This window comes from Bubalus bubalis, chromosome 3 (genome assembly GCF_019923935.1).
Source record: "Bubalus bubalis isolate 160015118507 breed Murrah chromosome 3, NDDB_SH_1, whole genome shotgun sequence".
NCBI classification, from domain to species: domain Eukaryota; kingdom Metazoa; phylum Chordata; class Mammalia; order Artiodactyla; family Bovidae; genus Bubalus; species Bubalus bubalis.
Window position 1 is genome coordinate 69,869,476 of NC_059159.1, and position 26,843 is coordinate 69,896,318.

At 41.3% G+C, this 26,843-nt stretch overlaps 2 protein-coding genes across 2 annotated transcripts; both read left to right on the forward strand.

Moving 5' to 3' along the window:
* The first annotated feature begins 80 nt into the window (after nucleotides 1–80).
* Nucleotides 81–4,566, forward strand: LOC112583833 (disintegrin and metalloproteinase domain-containing protein 20). Its single transcript, XM_025281330.2, has 2 exons — nucleotides 81–617; nucleotides 1,915–4,566. The coding sequence occupies exon 2, from the start codon at nucleotides 2,008–2,010 to the stop codon at nucleotides 4,291–4,293; it is 2,286 nt and encodes a 761-aa protein (XP_025137115.2). The 5' UTR covers nucleotides 81–617; nucleotides 1,915–2,007; the 3' UTR covers nucleotides 4,294–4,566.
* Nucleotides 4,567–18,369: 13,803 nt separating this feature from the next.
* LOC112583832 (disintegrin and metalloproteinase domain-containing protein 20-like) lies at nucleotides 18,370–21,485 on the forward strand. Its single transcript, XM_044938440.1, has 2 exons — nucleotides 18,370–20,593; nucleotides 21,306–21,485. Exons 1-2 carry the CDS (start codon nucleotides 18,491–18,493, stop codon nucleotides 21,483–21,485), a joined length of 2,283 nt encoding a protein of 760 aa, XP_044794375.1. The 5' UTR covers nucleotides 18,370–18,490.
* The last annotated feature ends 5,358 nt before the right edge of the window (nucleotides 21,486–26,843 follow it).

The following is a 26,843-nucleotide window of genomic DNA, read 5'->3' on the forward strand; positions in this document are numbered from 1 at the left end:
ATTCCATGGACAGAGGGCCAGGTGGGCTACAGTCCATGGGGTCACAAAGAGCCAGACATAACTAAACGACCAAGCACAGCACAGCTTAGTGGGATGGCTAGCTGTTTAGAGGTCTGGAAGTATGTTTGATCATCAAAGCAAATTACTAACAAATGTCTAGTCTGTATGGCACATGGAGATTCTGAGAATGGAAATCTTCTCTGCTGGGCTACACATTGTCACCTTATCCTTTTGATTTAAAGGGTTAGCAGAATTAACTAGGAATAAGAGGCTTTCTGTGAAGAAGTGTGAGCTCACAGGACATTGTTTCTTCCTTTTATGAAATGAAAATTCCATAAATGACAGGAAAACGATTCCAGAGAAAGGAAGTCAAGGAACATAGACACAAAATATTTTCTAATTAAGCAGAAATGACTACAGGATCTAGTAGATGGCAGGTCCTTCCTTAATCACGCATCTTTCATTTTTATACCTAGTGTGGGAAGTAGACTGGATCAACCTGAATTAGCATCCTCAGAGCTAGCTTTTCTGTGTCTTTTTCAACTAGGCCAAGGCTTCTGACTGTACACAACAGAATTATTTTCATGATCTGATAAAGACAGTGGATATTTCACTAGGTAAGTTAAAGCAAGCATTTTAAATATAAAGTATTGAAAGCACTTCTAAAAATTCCAAATGTGCTGTTTCCCCTAAAACCTCTGTTCAAATTAGAGCTCTAGACCAGTTAATAATCTTCATCTGTGTGTTCATTTATGTTTTCTAAATGTATACCATCATGTATGAACATTACATGTTTTTTAAATGCTTTGGTCAAAGAAGAAAGCAGAACATCAGTATTGCCAGCCAGGCATGTTGTCAGATTTCATGCTAACAAATAGATGATAACACATTTGTATGATGGAGATAACTGTAGATGGTATTTTCATATGGCATATGTATTATCTGTTTTTATTATGAAGTAATACATTGTGAGGTTGCACTCGGGAACTGATTACCTTAAAGTCCTATAATGTGGAGACTTTGATGTCTTTGCCACTCTAAGACAATATTTCCTTACTCCAAGCTTTCCTCCTTCAAGGAGCCACTGGTTTCCTTTTTACTTCTGAAGGTTATTTTGCATTCAGTACATTCCAATTTTCAATTGCTACCCTCCCAGCTACCCGGATTTCCTTCCATTTTATAAGGGTACAGGCTTTTAAATGCTCTTCTTCTTAACAGTATGATAGAATGTAAATACATTTGAGTAACATCCATCAACAACCCAACTTACTCCCCCTCCCACAGCCACCTGGGTCTACCAATCATTGCATTAGGTAGCATTACAGTAGATCCTCAAAGCTGTGAAAGTTAGCAATGTTGGACTCCTGCAATTTCATAGACTTAGATGAAGAGAAATGCAGAGGACTTAGGACAAATAATGACTTGTTACATGGAAATACATTATATGGACAATGAGAAAATATAATATCTGTGAAAATATTTATATCTCTCCTGAGTATTATGATGAAAGAATTCTCACTTGTAAGTAAAAGGAAGACCTATAGTTTATTATCATAACATCCAAATGTGTAACACAAGACTCCTTTATCAGAAGATGATACTCATTCACCTTCCAGTAAGACTCTTTTGTGTTATACATTGTGGAAACGTTTGCACATATTAATAGACATAAAGAACTGTATCACGAATCACCATGTGCCCTTCCTCTAGATCCAATAAGTGTCATCGTAGGCCAGTCACCATTCGTGTGTACTCACACAGTCTCACTCTGCCTCACCATTACTTAAGAGCACGTCAGACATGTCTTAAGCCAAACTCTCATTTGTCCTAACCTGTACCCTTCCTTTTTCCTCTTTCTTGGTTTGCTCATCACTCCCACCCAGTCCCTGTTCTACTTTTTTGTTTTTCTTTTAGTGCTGCTGCTTTGACTGCATGACTTTGCCAGACAACAAACTAAAGGTTAACGTTGAATACATCAGCTAGACGGAGGAGACTGAACATTGATGTATGCTGTCCTGCCCTCTTTTTCTACCAATGGCTAGATACGATGGCTCTGCGATAGGTGTTGGTGAGTTCCTGGTGTATATGAAGGTTACTCTCCTGCTTGTCTGGCTGAAAGTATTCCTCTTCCTTCCTGGATGGCCCCAGCTTGGGCACTCCCAAAGACTTGGCCCCCCAGAAGTGGTGATTCCCCGGAGGGTAACACCCACTGGCAGAGGCATGAAGCTTCAAGGCTGGTTCTCTTACAAACTGCATTTTGGGGGCCAGAGACATGTTGTTCATATAAAGGTCAAGAAGAATTTTTTGTCCAAAAACTTCCCAGTGTTCACCTACACAGACAAGGGCGTTCTCCTGGAAGACCACCCTTTTGTCCAGGATGACTGTTATTACCGTGGTTACGTGGAGGGGGACCCAGAGTCTCTGGTTTCCCTCAGTAACTGCTTCGGGGGCTTTCAAGGAATGCTACAGACAAATGACATTGTTTATGAAATTGAACCCAAAAGGTTTTCTACTGCATTTGAGCATCTAATATATCAGCTAGACAATCAGGACACAAATTTTTCATACTTTCGATGTGGGTTAACAGATGAAAAAATGGCAGGACAATTGAAGATTCAAGAAAGCATTAATTCCACTTTGATGCAAAGTGCCTATACAGGCTGGTGGACCCACCACTATTTTCTTGAAGTGGCAGTGGTCGTAGATCACAGTCGATATCTTCATCATAAAAGTAATGCTACGCTTGTGCAGAAAGAAGTGTTCCTTGTTTTAAATGCAGTAAGTGACCTTATGAAACCACTGGATCTTGAAGTATTTTTCAAGGGAATGGAGATATGGACTAAACAAAGCCTTATTTCAGTAGAAGACATTATAAGAACCTTGGTGAACTTTTGCACCTGGAAGCAAAAGGGCTTCCATAATCGTGTGCCCCATGATGTGGCACATTTTTTTGTAAAAAAGGATTATGGTGAGGATTTTGGCCTAGCTTATGATGCACAGGCGTGTGCAGTTCGTTTTAGCTGTTCAGTTGAGACTTTCCACGATGAAGGGTTTTTTTTTTACTCATATATTGTGGCTCATGACGTGGGTCATAATTTGGGTATGCGTCATGATACCGCAACATGTCATTGTGGAGCACCAATGTGCATAATGTTTGAAGAAGTAGAAGCAACAACTAAATTCAGCAACTGCAGCTATGCTGATTATTGGAACGTTGGTCGTAGAAGATCCTGTTTGTACAATATACCAAATCCACACACACTCGTGAGGGAGGCACGCTGTGGAAACAGTTTTGTTGACGAAGGAGAAGAGTGTGACTGTGGATCCTTAAAGATGTGTAACACTGATCCCTGTTGTCAGTTAAACTGCAGTGTGACAGCTGGTATTAACTGTGCTTTTGGGATTTGTTGCCATAACTGCATGTTCAGGAAACCAGGCACCCTGTGTAGGAAAGTAGAAAATGAATGTGATCTTCCAGAGTGGTGCAATGGGACATCCAATCAGTGTCCAGATGATGTGTATGTGCAGAATGGGGCCTCCTGCACAGGCGGTGGTTACTGCTATGAAAAGAGATGCAATGAGCCCAATGAACAGTGTAGGCAAATCTTTGGCAAAGAGGCCAAAAATGCAAACGTAAGTTGCTACATGGCAATGAATACGCGAGGTGACCGTTTTGGTAACTGTGGTATCACAGAAAACTCATACGTAAGATGCAACATGGCAGACAGCCTGTGTGGGAGGATACAGTGTGAGAACGTCAAAGAAATTCCTCTAATGAGTGATCATACTACTCTGCATTGGACTAAATTCGATAATAACACTTGCTGGGGTACAGACTACCACCTCGGGATAAGAATAGCTGATATTGGTGCAGTGAAAGACGGTACAAAGTGTGGTCCTGAAAACATCTGCATCAGAAGGAGGTGTGTCTCTTATTCCACTGTGCCACGTAACTGCTCGCCTCAGCTCTGCTCTTTGAGGGGAGTCTGCAACAACAGACAGCACTGCCACTGCCACTATGGGTGGGGCCCTCCCGTCTGCCAGGAAAACGGCACAGGAGGCAGTGTGGACAGTGGCCCAGCCCCTGAGCCCCAAACAGAAGAAAGGGTGGAAAAGAGGAACCTGCTACCATATTTCCTGATTCCTTTTTTGTTTCTACTACTGTGTCTGTTTCTTTTGCTTTTCCTATTCATGAGACCAAAAAAGAAAGATGAAAAAGAAGAGGCTGTTCCACCAACAGCCTCTGTTCCACCACAATCTGCGAAAACTTCGCAAAAACTACCTAAAAACTAGACATGTTACGGCTTCACTTAGGATGTAAGCACAGAATATTCTAACTTCACCTGAGGAAGAAACACAAAATGTGCCTACTGAAAAAAACAACAAAGAAGGAAAAACCAATAGCTCCTATTTCAAGAGACTGCCCAAGCCTAATGATCTTTCCCAAGTATTAGATTGTAATCTCCTGGAGTAACAATGTTATAACATTTGTCCTAGATCATTGGCAGAAAATTCCAACTTTTTCTAATCATTTGGGACCATAAACAACCAGTAAACAAAATTTACTAATCCCTAGCCTATTTCTACTTTCCATTATTTTAAGCGATTTTAAGTGGTCAATTTTTATGGAATTATTCTCTGTGTGTGTCTGGAGCAGAGACAGTCTGTGGATGGTGTTCGTGTGTGTGTCTGATTTACTGTTTCTCTATCCCACATGCCCTTCCTCCTTGTACTCTGGCCTTGTCCACAAGGACTGGTAACCTACAGATTACATGTCTTATATGCCAATCCTCTCCTGTTCCTTTCTACCAATGGCAGGAACTAGAGAAAGATTTGAAACCCGGGGAAAATTTGATTTGTGTTCATGTCAGAATTGTCTCATTAACAGCTTTCGCCTTAGCAGCACCCATAATTTCTGCTATATACATATTTGGTTACACTCAGAACCAACAAGACTATAAGTCTCAGCCATACTGGCACAGCTACCAAGCATTGTAGCCTCCCAGTTTTGAGTCCCAGGTCTAAATGTTCACCAAATCCCTGAGTTTCCCATACCAGGTGGGCTAACCCTTTCCTCAGGGATCACATACTAGACCCACAGGACCTACTGCAAAGATTCCAAGAACACTACCCCTTCCCTTTGAGTTTAAAGGGGCATTTAATTTTATGTTTAATTTTGGCTATTCTACTGCAGTTTAAGATTCTCCATTTGGTCTGAAATACTCATTTTTATTCTATGCCTTCACTGATATTCAGAGTGGCCTTTTCTCCAGCTAGTATTTGGTCAAAATGTGCTTGACTCCCAGTAGCCAATGAGAGTTTCGCCCTTTTGTAATAAATTTCCCTGTGGCCTGGAAATGTTTCAAGTCTGCCCATACCATACTCTCCTTGTTCTAAGTGGGTAGTTACACCTTAGCACATGTGCCTAGCCTTCTAGACACACGCTGATGACTCGGGTCCCAGGAGGCATTTTCTTGGCTGTGCCCTTCTTTGGGCTCGTTGTTACACTGCTGGGGAACTGCCATTATGCTTGTTGCTATTAGATTCATAAAGCTGGCAGTCCACTTTCAAATGCTGGACACCAACACCTCCACTATTTCAAACAATGAAAGAGAGTTGCCAGTGTCAGTTGCTCACTCATGTCTGACTCTTTGGGACCCCATGGACTGTAGCCTGCCACACTGCTCTGTCCATGGGATTTCCCAGGCAAGAATACTGGAGTGGGTAGCCATTTACTTCAGGGGATCTTCCTGACCCAGGGATCGAACCTGAATTTCCTGCATTGCAGGCAGATTCTTTGCCCTCTGAGCCACCATAGCAGATATTTAAACATATGAAAAAATTACTAAGAAACTTACGTGGGATATGTCATTTTAAGTAAAACTATAAATGAATAGTATCAATTTATAAAAAGTAAGCATCTGATTAACACGACGAAGTTAATAACAAATGGATTGTTTTCCCTACATTTTACCCACAGACAGCAGTCCTCAAAGGTAAGCTGCTGAGTGTTAAACCTTAAGGAACAGACCTCAGTTATTCACAAGCAGAAATTACTTTACAGGATAAAACTAAAGGATAAGGTATTTAACTAATATTATGCATCCAGTAAAACTCTGGACAAAAACAATACAAGAAAGAAATACCGACTTCATGTACAGAGATCCAACAAAAATCACAAATAACAAGTATATCAAATTCAGCAAAAATGAGGAAAGAACATCTTCAGCAGAAGGAAGAAAATAACATTTTCACAAAGTAGGGTTTATTTCTTTAAAGGCAAGCGTAGTTTATATAATTTCTTACTGGATATTAAAAGCATAAAACATATGCTCATCGCAGCACATACAGAAAAAGCCTTAAATAACATTTAAACTCTTTTGACAATGAAAAGTACTTCATAGCCAGGTAGGAATAAAAGCAAGCTTTCCTAACCTAATAATAAATATCATTGAAAAATAATCATTGAACATTCTTTAAAATGAAGTTCCCAGTGAAACTGGGAATAAATCGGTGTTCTTCTTTGTCACCACTTACATTAACTTTTACATTCTTATTGAGTATAGTTGACTTACAATCTATTAGTTTCAGCTGCACAGCAAAGTGAATGTCACTATTTATATTAACTTTTTATCTCAGGACCCAGAACAATTAGATTCAGAATTAAAAACTATGGAACTGAAAAATAAACATAAAAACTGCCATTAATTGTAGCTTACACGAATTTCTACATATAAAATTCTACTATAAAAATTCTAAAAGCTAAGAAGAAAGTTTACAAAGTACAAAATATTTTAAACAATAAGTAAAGGATTCTTACAAGTCAATACAAATAACAATTGTCATATATATTAAAAATCAGTGAGTAGAGAAACGAACAATGTGGTAAAATGTAAACCTTTACTGGAAACATAGGAGGATGTATACATTTTCTGATAAGTTGAAATAATTTCATCATTTTTAAAGGAATTATTCCTACTGAGTTGAACGAATCTATGAAGACCTACAAGACCTTTCAGAACTAACACCCAAAAAAGATGTCCTTTTCATTATATGGGACTGGAATGCAAAAGTAGGAAGTCAAGAAACACCGGGAGTACCAGGCAAATTTGGCCCTGGAGTACGGAATGAAGCAAGGCAAAGGCTCATAGAGTTTTGCCAAGAGAATGCACTGGCATTCTCTTGGCAAACACACTCTTCCAACAACACAAGAGAAGACTCTACACATAAACATCACCAGATGATCAACACCGAAATCACATTGACTATATTCTTTGCAGCCAAAGATGCAGAAGCTCTATACAGTCAGCAAAAACAAGACCGGGAGCTGCCTGTGGCTCAGATCATGAACTCCTTATTGCCAAATTCAGACTTAAATTCAAGAAAGTAGGGAAAACCACTAGACCATTGAGGTATGACCTAAAAAAATCCCTTATGATTATACAGTGAAAGTGAGAAATAGGTTTAAGGGACTAGATCTGATAGACAGAGTGCCTGATGAACGACGGACGGAGGTTCGTGATTGGACGGGAGACAGAGATCAAGACCATCCCCATGGAAAAGCAATTTTAAAAAGCAAAATGACTGTCTGAGGATGCCTTACAAATAGCTGTGAAAAGAAGAGAAGCGAAAAGCAAAGGAGCAAAGGAAACATATAAGCATCTGAATGCAGAGTTCCAAATAATAGCAAGGAGACATAAGAAAGCCTTCCTCAGCGATCAATGCAAAGAAACAGAGGAAAACAACAGAATGGGAAAGACTACAGAGCTCTTCAAGGAAATTCGAGATACCAAGGGAACATTTCATGCAAAGATGGGCTCGATAAAGGACAGAAGCGGTATGGACCTAAAAGAAGCAGAATATATTAAGAAGAGGTGGCAAGAATACACAGAAGAACTGTACAAAAAAGACTTTAAGATGCAGATAATCAAGATGGTGTGATCACTCACCTAGAGCCAGATATCCTGGAATGTGAAGTCAAGTGGGCCTTAGGAAGCATCACTACAAACAAAGCTAGTGGAGGAGATGGCATTCCAGTTGAGCTATTTCAAATCCTGAAAGATGATGCTGTGAAAGTGTTGCACACAATATGCCAGCAAATTTGGAAAACGCAGCAGTGGCCACAGGACTGGGAGAGGTCAGTTTTCATTCCAGTCCCAAAGAAAGGCAATGCCAAAGAATGCTCAAAGTACAGCACAATAGCATTCATCTCACATGCTAGTAAAGTAATGCTCAAAATTCTCCAAGCCAGGCTTCAGCAGTACTTGAACTGTGAACTTCCAGATGTTTATGTTGCATAAACGGTGGACACAGTGTCAGGCTTTATTTTGGGGGGCTCCAAAATCACTGCAGAAGGTGACTGCAGCCATGAAATTAAAAGACACTTACTCCGTGGAAGGAAAGTTATGACCAAACTACATAGCATATTCAAAAGCAGAGATATTACTTTGCCAACAAAGGTCCATCTAGTCAAGGCTATGGTTTTTCCAGTGATCACGTATGGATGTTAGAGTTGGACTCTGAAGAAAGCTGAGCGCCAAAGAATTGATGCTTTTGAACTGTGGTGTTGGAGAAGACTCTTGAGAAAATCTTGAGCTGCAAGGACATCCAACCAGTCCATCCTAAAGGAGATCAGTCCTGGGTGTTCTTTGGAAAGACTGATGCTGAAGCTGAAACTCCAATACTTTGGCCACCTCATGTGAAGAGTTGACTCATTGGAAAAGACCCTGATGCTGGGAGGGATTGGGGGCAGGAGGAGAAGGGGACGACAGAGGATGAGATGGCTGGATGGCATCACCGACTCGATGGACATGATTTTGAGTCAACTCTGGGAGTTGGTGATGACTGGGTGTCCTGGCATGTTGAGATTCATGGGGTCGGAAAGAGTCAGACACGACTGAGCAACAGAACTGAACTGATTCCTACTGAGATTTCCAGTAATTATTTGACCAGGGTAATAAACAACATAAAATTATGTTTCCTGGAAACCATCACAAAGAAGTAATTATAATTTGGAGTGATGTTAAAATAATTTATTTGCATCAGCCTGGCTTCCACTGCAAACTAGGAAAACTCCTCCACTACATTAAAAAGGAAGATTTAACACTGGGAATTGGTTGACTACAAAGTTCACACTAAGGGCTAGAGAAAGAGACTCTAAGCTTGAGTCTGAAAGGACTCTAGACCATAGTCATAAAGCTGGGTCCTCCTGAGACACAGAACCAAGGGGTGATACAAATATGAGTGAACCAGAAAAGAAATGAATGGTACTCCTGAGACAGAGACAAAAAGTGGAATACCTGAACTTTTTTTTATTTTTGAGGTAGGCCTACCTTCAGAGTGAAGTGAAACAGCAGCTCTCCTCAGAACTTGGCCCACCGGTTTCCCACTGGAAGTTACACTTCCTGCTCTCCATTTCACGCGTCCCTTGATGACACAGCTCAGAATTGGTCACTGGCGTATGGAGATGAGAGGCCCCAAAATCTGTAGTCAGCAAACTGGAAAACCAAAAAGTAAGTGGAAGAGCTGTAGACAGGGGTCACTTCCAGTTGGGAACCCACCTGGCAGTTCCACAAGGAAGGAAGGTGGCTTCAAAAAGAAATATCAAATACCCCATCTGCCTGTTGGCTCTATCTTTGAGTACTGTTCATTCCTTTTCTAAGTCACTTATAATCTCGCCTTGATAGTCTGTGTTCTAAGAACCAAATTATAAAGTTCACCAACACCAATTTGCCATATCTCAAGGTAAGAGAGAAAAGCAAGGAGGAAAAAATGATAATGCTGCTGAATTTATAATATATACAAGGATATATAAAATAGATGCTATGTATGTGTATTCGGATGACAGAAATTCCTTGTTTCCGTTTCTTGTTCTCTTTGCCCTCAGCTGATGTCTCTTTTGGCCAGGACCTCTACATGATGGGGTGACTCGCTCAGAACTTTTCAAAAAGCCACTTTCTGCCGGATGAAACAGTAGAATTAACTTTATTGCATGCTTCTCCCTGTGTTACTGAACAACAGAAGTCCAAGTGTCCGACACACAGTGAGGCCAAACAATGCTAAAACACTGCAGTTTGGAAGACAGAAAGGTTTATTGCACGTCCATGTAAACAGATGAGTGGCTCACACTCTAAGAAGCCCCAAAATTACTGAAAGCTCTCATCAAAGCCCTTTGAAAAGCAAAAAAGGTGAGGGAGGGATGAGGTTAGTTGTTGCAAATCTCCTGGTTAGATCCTTTGTTCTTGAGGTCAGGTCATGGCCAGGTGACGATGTTTCTGTAAATCACTACCAAATGAATGTTGTTCTCTGACTTGACAAGAAAGGGCAAGGTGCCAAGGTCCAACTTTCACCCTGCAAGGTCCTGGTCCTGGTCCTGTCTAAGAGGAGACAGAGCTCAGTTGGCAGCTCCCTCAGGGCCGGGTCCCCAGGCTCCACCCAGCTGTCATCTCTAAAGAAGCCAGGCGCCCAGCCCAGCTGGCTCTCAGGCTCCTCAGGCCACCCAAAGTGGGACACAAGGTCCCACAGACTGCGGCCCAGCACACTGCCACTGCTGTTAGGTTGCAGAGAGCAGAATGGGAGAGAGGGGCACTGCTGCCGAAGGCCTGGGCTGAGGCTGGCGGGTGAGTGTGGTGAGGGCTCTGAAGCCCCGCAGGACGCAGCAGGAGTTTGAGAATTACCTTGCCTTGGATGTGAAATGAGGGCAACTGTACCGTAGTTTGAACATTCTTAGGCATTGCCCTTCTTTAAGACTGAAATGAAAACTGACTTTTTCCCGTCCTGTGGCCACTGCTGAGTTGCTGACATATTGAGTGCAGCACTTTAATAGCATCATCTTTTATGATTGTAAATAACTCTGCTGCACTTCTGTTACTACCTCTAGCTTTGGGCTACCCAGGTGGTGCTAGCAGTAAAGAACCCACCTACCAATTCAGGAGACATAAGAGACACGGGAAGATCCTCTGGAGGAGGGTATGGCAACCACTTCAATATTCTTGCCTGAAGAATCCATGGACAGAGGGACTTGATGTCCGGCTACAGTCCATAGGGTCACAGAGAGTCAGACCCTAAAGCAACTTAGCGTTCACATACATGCTATGCTATGCTAAGTCACTTCAGTCGTGTCCGACTCTGTGCGACCCCGTAGATGGCAGCCCACCAGGCTCCCCCGTCCTTGGGATTCTCCAGGCAAGAACACTGGAGTCGGCTGCCATTTCCTTCTCCAATGCATGACAGTGAAAAGTGAAAGTCAAGTCGCTCAGTCGTGTCCAACTCTTAGCGACCCCATGGACTGCAGCCTTCCAGGCTCCTCCGTCCATGGGTTTGTCCAGGCTAGAGCACTGGAGTGGGTCGCCAGTGCCTTCTCCAATGGCAGGGCTAAAGCTAGAAAAGACCATGTGTGTGTGCTCAGTTCTTTAGCATGTCTGACTCTTTGTGAACCCATGTACAGTAGCCCGCCACTGTCCTCTGTCCACAGGATTTTCCAGCAAGAATACTGGCATGGGTTGCCATTTCCCCCTCCAGTGTATCTTCTGACCCTGGGATCGAACCCAAATCTCCTGCATTGGCAGACGGGTTCTGCCGGGGTCAAGCCCCAGTGGATCCAGGGAATTCGAAGCAGGGACGGCATTGGTGAGGATCAGGAAACAACTGCTTAATTAAACTTTAAGGATATAAAGAGTAATAGAATAAGGATAGCTCAGTGAGGAAATTCAGTGGAGAAAAGCAGCTGAAATAAGGATAGCTCAGTGAGGAAATTCAGTGGAGAAAAGAGGCCGAAATAATTCAGCCAGAAGGTGAGAGAAAGAACGACATGGGGAGACCAAGTTTCGGTGAACAAGGCCCGCACTTTATTTTCCAAAGTAGTTTTTATACCTTAAGTTATGCATAGAGGATAATGGGGGAAGGGGTAGAGTCATACAGCAAGCCAGGCTTTCTTCCTGCAAACTTATCATATGCAAAAGCTTAGGTGATTTGCATCATCTTCTGGCCCGGAGGCCTGTTAACATTTTAAGACCCTTTCTTCAGAAAACTTATTTTTCTCTAAAGGTGATAAGTCAAGCGCCACCCTCCAAAAGCATTAGATAAAGTTGCATTCCTACAGAGCAAAGGTGTGGTGCGCTATAACAAGAAAAAGAATTAACTCAAGGGTCCCAGGTTACAAACATTAAAGCTACTACTTACACCAATTATATTAATCAATACACTGCCAGGGACACAGCAGGTAAGGGATATGGAAACTTAACAGCAAACAACGGCCCAACAAGTGAAAATCCCTTCACCAATACAATTTCTAATCAATCTTTTAACTGCTCAAAGGAATCTGTATTTAGACAGTTTAGAACATCTCATGCCTCTCACAGTTGGGAGGCTCTGAGCAATCACATGTGGCTGGAAAAACCTATTCAGGCAGGCTAGAGGACTTCCAAAGGAATTTGTAGGTTGAAACACTATCACACCCAGGAACTTTATTAACTGGAGCTGTAAGTTAACTTTTTTTTCAGAGAGAGGTAGTGGGGGACAGCCCCCCGTAAAGTCAGAGGTGTAGGTGAAAGCACAAAGCAGAAAGTAGGCAGACTCTGGTTTTGGGGGGTAGATGCTCAAGAATTTCCAGGGGACTCCTGAGGCTCGATCCCACCTTTGCGTATGCCGAGCCTCCTTCCTCATGACCTTTGCCACGGAAGGAGTTCCTCACGCTGGCTCCCGGCAGTGATAGAATTCCAGTTGAGCTATTCCAGATCCTGAAAGATGATGCTGTGGAAAGAGCTGCACTCAATATGCAATATGCAATACGCACTCAATATGCAATATGCCGACTCCCGGCAGGGTTCTTTACCACCTAGCTTCTTGGGAAGCCCCAAGATACTATTAATCCAATTCCAAGGATTTCAAGGCCTTAACAAGCTCTTGTTTATTTTCTGATGCACAAATGATGACTGTTTCCCCAAATCCCTTCTGGTATCAAGCAGTCTTGCTAATACAAGGGTGTCAAATTAACTGTAAAATGAAGCAGAGAGAAAATAGGAACAACTTATGCCACTACGATGCTAGCATCACCACCCACACTCTACTTGCTTCATCTCGCTCTTCTTTGTAATCTCTTTGTGCCACTTCTTTACTGACAACAGTTCTTGTAATGGATGAGGCACACTTATTCACACATGTGAAGTGTCTCCAAGTTATCCTTGACCTTAGAGTGAAAGTCATAGATGGTTACTGAAGCCTCAATCCTTGAACAATGGTTTAAACCAGATCAAACTTATTTCTGGAACTTGAAGCAATTCAACTGTTTCATTATGAGGTTCTGTGCTGAGGAAATAATCTGAGATGCGTGAAACAGTATGAATCAAAGCACTAAAGTATGAATAAAAAACACTAAACACTTGTACTACGTGCAGGGAATACATGGGATGGGAATAAGGACTATACTCAGGTTTATTCATATTGAGGAGTAATTAGAGTATGATGGAGAAGGCAAAGCCAGAATGTGGAAGACCTTTATCCAATTGCCATGGTCTTTAGAACTCGAGGAGCCTTGTTGCTAAGCACCTCAATCTGGAACTTAAAGAATGAAGAGATGAAAGGGGAGAGATTTTTATTGTTCTTTGTCATGTGATGTTTCCATTTAAATCTTTGTTCACAGACCTTGGTGGCACAAACTATCACAAAGTCATAACTAGAAAATACCATGGTAACCGTTAATTCTACTGTGGTAAGTCTTTCAAGAATTTAACTGTGAAGGGAAAAGTGCTAGCATTTGTGCACGCATGAATTCACAAACACTCATCCATACAAACACAACATGATTCCTTGTGAATTCTTCAAAACTAGAGGGGTATCTATGAACCTATATTATGTCCTATTCTGCTCTATTCTACTTGATTCAGAGTTTAAAAATAGTATACAAATGCATTTTTGCAATTTGGAAAATACTGAATTGGGCTGTAAATGAAAGGGAGGAGGCTGTGATAATTGTGATACCGAGATGACTGAATTTGACGAAGCTGTGGAAAAGATGAAAAAAGGAATCTATGAGATAACATGTGTCAGTCTAGGTTGAAGTGTGTGTGCTAGTATATGGCACTGTACCACATTACTAGTGAAAGTGTTATATTCCCTCGTGAGCAGTGTCCCTAGAGTCCCTGCCTAGGACTATATAATGACTATCGTCCTTATTCTCATCCCATGTACTCCCATACATAGAATGTAGAGGTGAAAATTGCAAGGATTCTACTCACAATTTAGAGGTTGCTGTCCTAAAAAAGATCCCATTTAAGGATTCCATTTAGGATCTTCCTTCATTATGGAGCCTTGATATTTTGTCAAATATGCTCCTCTTTAGTACAAGAAAAGTACCCTAATACCCCAGGATCTCAGGTTACTTAAATAGTGGGAAAAAAAAAAATACTCAATCTAAAAAGTTAAGTCCCCCACCAATTCGCTGCAACAATAAAGGACAGAGGTATCAAATTCTGCATTAAACATACACAAAATAAAAATTTTGTGGCTTTATGGTTTAAAGTACCATCCTTTCAATTCAATAATAACTACTTGTGGAAATAAAGACAGTAGATCGCTAAGCTGAGGGTCCTAGGTGCTGAAGAGAAAATTTAGAAAACTAGCATGTTAAGAAACAACATTACTATATCCAAGCAGAAAAGAAAATTTAGAAAACTAGCAAGTTAACAATATTACTATATGCAGGCAAAAAAGGTGAATGTATTAAAAACAAAGTGTTGAAGAAAGTATCAGTTCATTATTTCATCATTTTGACTAAAGTATCAGGCATCTCAGGCTTCCCAGGTGGCTCAGTGGTAAAGAATCCGCCTACTAATGCAGGAGATGAAAGACGATACAGGTTCAATCCCTGTTCAGGAAGATCCCCTGGAGTCGACAATGGCAACCCACTCCAATAGTCTTGCCTGGGAAATCCCATGGGCAGAGAAGCCTGGTGGGCTACGTCCACAGAATGGCAAAGAGTTGGACAGGACTCAGCACACGCACCAGGTACCTGGTGCCAATTTTAGCCTGCCTTTTACTCATTAATTACTGGAAACATACTCTGTAATTTACTTCCTGAGCAGTTCTGCAGTTTTTGTTAAGAGTGTGAAAGCAAGTGAAAAAATCTGCACTAGTTTGGGTTGAGGATTTTAGTCAACAGTGGTTGTATTGATGGGATCTAAAACAAGACTACAGTTCAGTTCAGCTCAGTCCCTCAGTTGTGTCCAACTCCTTGCAACCCCATGAATCGCAGCACGCCAGGCCTCCCTGTCCATCACCATCCCCCAGAGTTCACTTAAACTCATGTCCATCAAGTCGGTGATGCCATCCAGCCATCTCATCCTCTGTCGTCCCCTTCTCCTCCTGCCCCCTATCCCTCCCAGCATCAGAGTCTTTTCCAATGAGTAAACTCTTCACATGAGGTGGCCAAAGTACTGGAGTTTCAGCTTTAGCATCATTCCTTCCAAAGAACACTCAGGGCTGCTCTCTTTTAGAATGGACTGGTTGGATCTCCTTGCAGTCCAAGGGACTCTCAAGAGTCTTCTCCAACACCACAGTTCAAAAGCATCAATTCTTTGGCACTCAGCTTTCTTCATATTCCAACTATCTCAACCATACCTGACCACTGGAAAAACCAGAGCCCTGACTAGATGGACCTTTTTTGGCAAAGTAATATCTCTGCTTTTCAATATGCTATCTAGGTTGGTCATAACTTTTCTTTCAGAGAGTATGTGTCTTTTAATTTCATGGCTGCAGTCACCTTCTGCAGTGATTTTGGAGCCCAAAAAAATCAAGTCTGAAAGGTGTATGTCAAGACTGTATATTGTCACCCTGCTTATTTAACTTGTATGCAGAGTACATCATGAGAAACACTGGACTAGAAGAAACACAAGCTGGAATCAGGATTGCCGGAAGAAATATCAATAACCTCAGATATGCAGATGACATCACCCTTATTGTAGAAAGTGAAGAGGAACTATAAATCCTCTTGATGAAAGTGAAAGAGGAGAGTGAAAATGTGGGCTTAAAGCTCAACATTCAGAAAACGAAGTTCATGGCATCTGGTCCCTTCAATTCATGGGAAATTATAGGGAAACAGTGGAAACAGTGTCAGACTTTATATTGGGGGGCTCCAAAATCACTGCAGATGGTGACTGCAGCCATGAAATTAAAAGACGCTTACTCCTTGGAAGAAAAGTTATGACCAACCTAGATAGCATATTGAATATCAGAGACTACAGTAGTAAAACATAAAATAAAGGGCACTGAAAAGGGGAGATATGATGAAAAGATATCTTCATCATTTATAAATCTGAGGGGTGAATTTTTATTAGGAGTGAGGTTGTCGCTAACAGTTTCATAATGTGTAGGGTTAGGGCAGTCAAGGTGATATTAAGATACAGACCATGTCCTTAAGTCAATGTCTAAACATTTTTGAAAATGAGCTGTGAAATTAACCTAGACATGCACTAACTTGGTACCAAGAAGATAAGTCAAATTATTGGTGGAGAATACATTAGTAAATCAGATGCCCAGTTCTTTGAGGCTTATGTAGGACTGATTTGAGAGCTGGTTTAAGAGTAAGAATGTACTGTAAATGGTAGCTTAATGAGGGGCTTCCCTGGTAGTTCAGACAGTAAAGAATTTGACTGCAATGCGGGAGACCTGGGTTCAATCCCTGGGTTGGAAAAAATCCCCTGAAGGGAGAGCCTGGCAACCCACTCCAGTATTCTTGTCTGGAGAAGTCCATGGACAGAGGGCCAAGTGGGCTACAGTCCATGGGGTCACAAAGAGTCAGACATAACTAAACGACCAAGCACAGCACAGCTTAGTGGGATGGCTAGCTGTTTAGAGGTCTGGAAGTATGTTTGATCATCCAAGGAAATTACTAACAAATGTCTAGTCTGTATGGCACATGGAGATTCTGAGAATGGAAATCTTCTCTGCTGGGCTACACATTGTCACCTTATCCTTTTGATTTAAAGGGTTAGCAGAATTAACTAGGAATAAGAAGCTTTCTGTGAAGAAGTGTGAGCTCACAGGACATTGTTTCTTCTTTTTATGAAATGAAAATTCCATAAATGACATGAGAATGATTCCAGAGGAATAAAGCAAGCATTTTAAACATAAAGTATTGAAAGCACTTTTAAAAATTCCAAATGTGCTGTTTCCCCTAAAACCTCTGTTCAAATTAGAGCTCTAGACCAGTTAATAATCTTCATCTGTGTGTTCATTTATGTTTTCTAAGTGTATACCATCATGTATGAACATTACTTGTTTTTTAAATGCTTTGGTCAAAGAAGAAAGCAGAACATCAGTATTGCCAGCCAGGCATGTTGTCAGATTTCATGCTAACAAATAGATGATAACACATTTGTATGATGGAGATAACTGTAGACGGTATTTTCATATGGCATATGTATTATCTGTTTTTATTATGAAGTAATACATTGTGAGGTTGCACTCGGGAACTGATTACCTTAAAGTCCTATAATGTGGAGACTTTGATGTCTTTGCCACTCTAAGACAATATTTCCTTACTCCAAGCTTTCCTCCTTCAAGGAGCCACTGGTTTCCTTTTTACTTCTGAAGGTTATTTTGCATTCAGTACATTCCAATTTTCAATTGCTACCCTCCCAGCTACCCGGATTTCCTTCCATTTTATAAGGGTACAGGCTTTTAAATGCTCTTCTTCTTAACAGTATGATAGAATGTAAATACATTTGAGTAACATCCATCAACAACCCAACTTAGTCCCCCTCCCACGACCACCTGGGTCTACCAATCATTGCATTAGGTAGCATTACAGTAGATCCTCAAAGCTGTGAAAGTTAGCAATGTTGGACTCCTGCAATTTCATAGATTTAGATGAAGAGAAATGCAGAGGACTTAGGACAAATAATGACTTGTTACATGGAAATACATTATATGGACAATGAGAAAATATAATATCTGTGAAAATATTTATATCTCTCCTGAGTATTATGATGAAAGAATTCTCACTTGTAAGTAAAAGGAAGACCTATAGTTTATTATCATAACATCCAAATGTGTAACACAAGACTCCTTTATCAGAAGATGATATTCATTCACCTTTCCAGTAAGACACTTTTGTGTTATACATTGTGGAAACGTTTGCACATATTAATAGACATAAAGAACTGTATCACGAATCACCATGTGCCCTTCCTCTAGATCCAACAAGTGTCATCGTAGGCCAGTCACCATTCGTGTGTACTCACACAGTCTCACTCTGCCTCACCATTACTTAAGAGCACGTCAGACATGTCTTAAGCCAAACTCTCATTCGTCCTAACCTGTACCCTTCCTTTTTCCTCTTTCTTGGTTTGCTCATCACTCCCACCCAGTCCCTGTTCTACTTTTTTGTTTTTCTTTTAGTGCTGCTGCTTTGACTGCATGACTTTGCCAGACAACAAACTAAAGGTTAACGTTGAATACATCAGCTCAGACGGAGGAGACTGAACATTGATGTATGCTGTCCTGCCCTCTTTTTCTACCAATGGCTAGATACGATGGCTCCGCGATAGGTGTTGGTGAGTTCCTGGTGTATATGAAGGTTACTCTCCTGCTTGTCTGGCTGAAAGTATTCCTCTTCCTTCCTGGATGGCCCCAGCTTGGGCACTCCCAAAGACTTGGCCCCCCAGAAGTGGTGATTCCCCGGAGGGTAACACCCACTGGCAGAGGCATGAAGCTTCAAGGCTGGTTCTCTTACAAACTGCATTTTGGGGGCCAGAGACATGTTGTTCATATAAAGGTCAAGAAGAATTTTTTGTCCAAAAACTTCCCAGTGTTCACCTACACAGACAAGGGCGTTCTCCTGGAAGACCACCCTTTTGTCCAGGATGACTGTTATTACCGTGGTTACGTGGAGGGGGACCCAGAGTCTCTGGTTTCCCTCAGTAACTGCTTCGGGGGCTTTCAAGGAATGCTACAGACAAATGACATTGTTTATGAAATTGAACCCAAAAGGTTTTCTACTGCATTTGAGCATCTAATATATCAGCTAGACAATCAGGACACAAATTTTTCATACTTTCGATGTGGGTTAACAGATGAAAAAATGGCAGGACAATTGAAGATTCAAGAAAGCATTAATTCCACTTTGATGCAAAGTGCCTATACAGGCTGGTGGACCCACCACTATTTTCTTGAAGTGGCAGTGGTCGTAGATCACAGTCGATATCTTCATCATCAAAGTAATTCTTCGCTTGTGCAGAAAGAAGTGTTCCTTGTTTTAAATGGAGTAAGTGACCTTATGAAAGCACTGGATCTTGAGGTATGTTTCAAGGGAATAGAGATATGGACTGAAGAGAGCCTTATTGCAATAGGAGGCGTTGGAAAGACCTTGGACAACTTTTGCAAATGGAAGCAAAAGGGCTTCCATAATCGTGTGCCCCACGATGTGGTACATATTTTTGTAAAAAAGAATTATGGTGAAACTCTTGGCTTAGCCTTTATTGGGACAGTGTGTTTAAGTCGATTTAGTTGTGGAATTGAGACTTTCCATGATCAACGAATTTTTCTTTTATCATATGTTGTGACTCATGAGATGGGTCATAATTTGGGTATGGATCATGATAATCCCAAAATATGTAAATGTGGAGCATCAAAGTGCATATTGTTTCCATCTGTAGCATTAACAACTAAATTCAGCAACTGCAGCTATGCTGATTATTGCAACCTTGGTCATAGAAGACGCTGTTTGTACACTTCACCAAATCCACATACAGTCATCAGGGAGACACGCTGTGGAAACAGTGTGGTTGAAGAAGGAGAAGAGTGTGACTGTGGATCCTTGGAGATGTGTAACACTGATCCCTGTTGTCAGTTAAACTGCACTGTGACAGCTGGTGTCAACTGTGCTTTTGGGCTTTGTTGCCATAACTGCATGTTCAGCCAATCAGGCACCGTGTGTAGGAAAGTAGAAAATGAATGTGATCTTCCAGAGTGGTGCAATGGGACATCCTATCAGTGTCCAGAAGACGTGTACATGCAGGATGGGACCTCCTGCACAGGCGGTGGTTACTGCTATCAAAAGAGATGCAATGATCGTGATGAACATTGTAGGCAAATCTTTGGCAAAGAGGCCAAAAATGCAAACTCGAGTTGCTACAGGGCAGTGAATACCCGAGGTGACCGTTTTGGTAACTGTGGTATCACAGAAACCTCATACGTAAGATGCAACATGGCAGACAGCCTGTGTGGGAGGATACAGTGTGAGAACGTCAAAGAAATTCCTCTAATGAGTGATCATACTACTCTGCATTGGACTAAATTCGATAATAACACTTGCTGGGGTACAGACTACCACCTCGGGATAAGAATAGCTGATATTGGTGCAGTGAAAGATGGTACAAAGTGTGGTCCCGAAAACATCTGCATCAGAAGGAGGTGTGTCTCTTATTCCACTGTGCCACGTAACTGCTTGCCTCAGCTCTGCTCTTTGAGAGGAGTCTGCAACAACAGACAGCACTGCCACTGCCACTATGGGTGGGGCCCTCCCGTCTGCCAGGAAAACGGCACAGGAGGCAGTGTGGACAGTGGCCCAGCCCCTGAGCCCCAAACAGAAGAAAGGGTGGAAAAGAGGAACCTGCTACCATATTTCCTGATTCCTTTTTTGTTTCTACTACTGTGTCTGTTTCTTTTGCTTTTCCTATTCATGAGACCAAAAAAGAAAGATGAAAAAGAAGAGGCTGTTCCACCAACAGCCTCTGTTCCACCACAATCTGCGAAAACTTCGCAAAAACTACCTAAAAACTAGACATGTTACGGCTTCACTTAGGATGTAAGCACAGAATATTCTAACTTCACCTGAGGAAGAAACACAAAATGTGCCTACTGAAAAAAACAACAAAGAAGGAAAAACCAATAGCTCCTATTTCAAGAGACTGCCCAAGCCTAATGATCTTTCCCAAGTATTAGACTGTAATCTCCTGGAAGTAACAATGTTATAACATTTGTCCTAGATCATTGGCAGAAAATTCCAACTTTTTCTAATCATTTGGGACCATAAACAACCAGTAAACAAAATTTACTAATCCCTAGCCTATTTCTACTTTCCATTATTTTAAGCGATTTTAAGTGGTCAATTTTTATGGAATTATTCTCTGTGTGTGTCTGGAGCAGAGACAGTCTGTGGATGGTGTTCGTGTGTGTGTCTGATTTACTGTTTCTCTATCCCACATGCCCTTCCTCCTTGTACTCTGGCCTTGTCCACAAGGACTGGTAACCTACAGATTACATGTCTTATATGCCAATCCTCTCCTTTTCCTTTCTGCCAATGGCAGGAACTAGAGAAAGATTTGAAACCCGGGGAAAATTTGATTTGTGTTCATGTCAGAATTGTCTCATTAACAGCTTTCGCCTTAGTAGCACCCGTAATTTCTGCTATATACATATTTGGTTACACTCAGAACCAACAAGACTATAAGTCTCAGCCATACTGGCATGGCTACCAAGCATTGTAGCCTCCCAGTTTTGAGTCCCAGGTCTAAATGTTCACCAAATCCCTGAGTTTCCTGTACCAGGTGGGCTAACCCTTTCCTCAGGGATCACATACTAGACCCACAGGACCTACTGCAAAGATTCCAAGAACACTACCCCTTCCCTTTGAGTTTAAAGGGGCATTTAATTTTATGTTTAATTTTGGCTATTCTACTGCAGTTTAAGATTCTCCATTTGGTCTGAAATACTCATTTTTATTCTATGCCTTCACTGATATTCAGAGTGGCCTTTTCTCCAGCTAGTATTTGGTCAAAATGTGCTTGACTCCCAGTAGCCAATGAGAGTTTCGCCCTTTTGTAATAAATTTCCCTGTGGCCTGGAAATGTTTCAAGTCTGCCCATACCATACTCTCCTTGTTCTAAGTGGGTAGTTACACCTTAGCACATGTGCCTAGCCTTCTAGACACACGCTGATGACTCGGGTCCCAGGAGGCATTTTCTTGGCTGTGCCCTTCTTTGGGCTCGTTGTTACACTGCTGGGGAACTGCCATTATGCTTGTTGCTATTAGATTCATAAAGCTGGCAGTCCACTTTCAAATGCTGGACACCAACACCTCCACTATTTCAAACAATGAAAGAGAGTTGCCAGTGTCAGTTGCTCACTCATGTCCGACTCTTTGGGACCCCATGGACTGTAGCCTGCCACACTGCTCTGTCCATGGGATTTCCCAGGCAAGAATACTGGAGTGGGTAGCCATTTACTTCAGGGGATCTTCCTGACCCAGGGATCGAACCTGGATTTCCTGCATTGCAGGCAGATTCTTTGCCCTCTGAGCCACCGTAGCAGATATTTAAACATATGAAAAAATTACTAAGAAACTTACGTGGGATATGTCATTTTAAGTAAAACTATAAATGAATAGTATCAATTTATAAAAAGTAAGCATCTGATTAACACGACGAAGTTAATAACAAATGGATTGTTTTCCCTACATTTTACCCACAGACAGCAGTCCTCAAAGGTAAGCTGCTGAGTGTTAAACCTTAAGGAACAGACCTCAGTTATTCACAAGCAGAAATTACTTTACAGGATAAAACTAAAGGATAAGGTATTTAACTAATATTATGCATCCAGTAAAACTCTGGACAAAAACAATACAAGAAAGAAATACCGACTTCATGTACAGAGATCCAACAAAAATCACAAATAACAAGTATATCAAATTCAGCAAAAATGAGGAAAGAACATCTTCAGCAGAAGGAAGAAAATAACATTTTCACAAAGTAGGGTTTATTTCTTTAAAGGCAAGCGTAGTTTATATAATTTCTTACTGGATATTAAAAGCATAAAACATATGCTCATCGCAGCACATACAGAAAAAGCCTTAAGTAACATTTAAACTCTTTTGACAATGAAAAGTACTTCATAGCCAGGTAGGAATAAAAGCAAGCTTTCCTAACCTAATAATAAATATCATTGAAAAATAATCATTGGAGGAGCTAAGATGGCGGAGGAGTAAGACGGGGAGAACACTTCTCCCCTACAAATTCATCAAAAGAACATTTAAATGCTGAGTAAATTCCACAAAACAACTTCTGAATGCTGGCAGAGGACATCAGGCACCCAGAAAAGCAACCCAAGTCTTCGAAAGGAGGTAGGAAGAAAATATAAAAGACAAAAAAAGAGACAAAAGAGGGAGCGACAGAGTTCTGTCCCAGGAAGGGAGTCTTAAAAAGAGAGAAGTTTCCAAACACCAGGAAACCTTCTCACTGCCGAATCTGTGCCGAGCCTTGGAAGCACAGAGGGCAACATAACAGGGAGGAAAAATAAATAAACAATTAAAACCCGCACATTGCGAGACCTACGGTAACTCACCCAGCGGAGAAGCAGCGCAGATGCCTGCATCAGCCATTAGCAAGCGGGGGCTGGGCAGGGAGGCGCGGCGCGGGCTGCATCGCAAGGATCTGGCCTTAATACCCCGAGCGCTATCTGAGCAAAATAATATGGGCTAGCAAACTAGACTGTGGGATATCTACCACGCGAAAAGCCAGCCCTAACCTAAGACACCGCCATACCCGCGCACGGAACAAAGGACTGAACAGAGATAGCGGGCGGCAGACCATCCCCCTCCGGTGACAGGCAGCCAGAGCCAGAAGGGGACAATCGCAGCCCCAGAGAGACATTACCTATAAAACTGTAAGCAGGCTTCTTTGCTAACTAAAACTTCTTGGGGGTCTGGACAGTCAAAATCTGCCTGAGAAGATGTGCCGGTTGCATACCTAGATAACTGAGCGGAGGGGAGGCGATAAGTCGCAGCAATCGCGCGCGCCAAACACCTCATCACCTGAGCTGCTCGGATCTGGGAAGGGCACAAAACGCAGGCCCAACCAAGAGTCTGCGCCTCTGAGGACTACCGGAGTGCCTGGACCTGAGCGGCTTGGACCTGGGAAGTGCAGGCAGCCCAGGGCCGGCCTTGGATGGTTCCCGGCGGAGCAACCTAGAGCCTGAGCAGCGTGAGCAGGAAGGCTACACGTGCCATGAACGGGGGGCAGACCCAGTGTGGCTGAGGCACTGCGAGCACACGCCAGTGTTATTTGTTTGCAGCATCCCTCCCTACCTCCCCTCAGCGCGACTGAACAAGTGAGCCTAAAAAAAAAAAGTGTCCTCCATCGGGGCGGAAACCAGACACTGAAGAGACCAGCAAACAGAAGAAGCTATAACAGAGGGAACCGCCTTGGACACTACAGGCAATAGATTAAAACCCTGTGGTTACTACCAACTACATAGGAAGGGGTCTATAGATCTTGAGAAATATAAGTCGGACCAAGGAACTAGCCAAAAATGAACTGAACCCACAACACTCACAACAAAACCAGAGAAAGTCCTAGATATATTTTTACTATTTTTACGATCATTCTTTCTTTTTTTATTTTTATTTTTTTTAATTTAAAAAAATGTTAAGTCCTCTATTATCCCTTTAATTTTCACTTTTATAACCGATTACTTTGCAAAAAAAAAAAAAAAAGAAAAAGAAAGAGAAGACCCTATTCTTTTTTTTTAAAGCAAACTTCATATATATATATATATTTTATAATTTTTTTGACCTTGTTTTTTTTTTTTTCCTTCTTTTCTTTAACATTGTAGTTTTGAAATTCCAAACTCTACTCTAGATTTTTAATTTTAGCTTTTTGGTATTTGTTATCAATTTTGTACCTATAGTTTTTTGTTTATAATTCTGTGACCCTTTTTTAATTTTTCTTTTTCTTTTTCTCTTTCTTTCTCTTCTTCTTTTAAATAACATTGTATATCTGAAATTCCAAACTCTGCTGTAGATTTCTAATTTATGCTTTTTGGTATTTGTTATCAATTTTGTACCTGTATTTTCTTTATAATTTATATGACTTTGTTTGTTCTTGTTTATTTTTCTTTTTTTGTTGTTCTTTTTTCTCTCTCTTTCATTTTCTTCTTTTTTTAACATTGTATTTTTGAAATTCTAAACTCTACTCTAGATTTTTAACTTTTGCTTTTTGGTATTAGTTATCAATTTTGTACCTATATTTTCTTTATAATTTTCGTGACCTTGTTTGTTTTTGTTTGTTCATTTTTTCTCTCTTTTCCTTCTTCTTTTTTTTAACATCATATTTTTGAAATTCCACACTCTACTCTAGATTTTTAATTTTTGCTTTTATGTATTTGTTACCAATTTTGTACCTTTAAGAACCCAATCTTCAGGACCCATTTTTCACTAGGGAGCGAGATTACTGGCTTGACTGCTCTCTCCCTTTGGACTCTCCTTTTTCTCCACCAGGTCGCCTGTGTCTCCTCCCTAACCCCCCTCTACTCTACCCAACTCTGTGAATTTCTGTGTGTTCCAGACGGTGGAGAACACTTAGGGAACTGATTACTGGCTGGATCTGTCTCCCTCCTTTTCATTCCCCCCTTTTATCCTCCTGGCCACCTCTGTCTCCTTCCTCCTTCTTCTCTTCTCTGTATAACTCCGTGAACAATTCTGAGTGGTCCAGTTGTGGAGTGCACATAAGGAAGAAATTACTGGCTAGCCCACTCTCTCCTCTATTGATCCCACCTCATCTCATTCGGGTCACCTCTAACTCCCTCCTCCCTCTTCTCTTCTCCATGTAACGTTGTGAACCTCTCTGGGTGACCCTCACAGTAGAGAAACTTTTCATCTTTAACGTAGATGTTTTATCAATGGTGCTGTATAGAAGGAGAAGCTTTGAAACTACTGTAAAAATAAGACCAATAACTGGAAGCAGAAGGCTTAAGTCCAAACCCTGACTCCAGGGAGCTCCTGACTCCAAGGAACATTAATTGACAGGAGCTCATCAAATGCCTCCATACCTGCACTGAAACCAAGCACCACACAAGGGCCAACAAGTTTCAGGGCAAGACATACCAAGCAAATTCTCCAGCAACAAGGAACACAGCCCTGAGCTCCAAGATACAGGCAGCCCAAAGTCACCCCAAAACTACAGACATCCCATAACTCATTACTGGACATTTCATTGCACTCCAGAGAGAAGAAATACAGCTCCACCCACCAGAACACCGACACAAGCTTCCCTAACCAAGACACCTTGACAAGCCACCTGTACAAACCCACACAGAGCGAGGAAATGCCACAATAAAGAGAACTCCACAAACTGCCAGAATACAGAAAGGACACCCCAAACTCAGGAATTTAAACAAGATGAAGAGACAGAGGAATACCCAGCAGATAAAGGAACAGGATAAATGCCCACCAAACCAAACAAAAGAGGAAGAGATAGGGAATCTACCTGATAAAGAATTCCGAATAATGATAGTGAAATTGATCCAAAATCTTGAAATCAAAATGGAATCACAGATAAATAGCCTGGAGACAAAGATTGAGAAGATGCAAGAAAGGTTTAACAAGGACCTAGAAGAAATAAAAGAGAGTCAATATATAATGAATAATGCAATAAATGAAATCAAAAACACTCTGGAGGCAACAAATAGTAGAATAACAGAGGCAGAAGATAGGAGTAGTGAATTAGAAGATAGAATGGTAGAAATAAATGAATCAGAGAGGATAAAAGAAAAACGAATTAAAAGAAATGAGGAAAATCTCAGAGACCTCCAGGACAATATTAAACGCTACAACATTCGAATCATAGGGGTCCCAGAAGAAGAAGACAAAAAAAAAGACCATGAGAAAATACTTGAAGAGATAATAGTTGAAAACTTCCCTAAAATGGGGAAGAAAATAATCACCCAAGTCCAAGAAACCCAGAGAGTCCCAAACAGGATAAACCCAAGGCAAAACACCCCAAGACACATATTAATCAAATTAACAAAGATCAAACACAAAGAACAAATATTAAAAGCAACAAGGGAAAAAC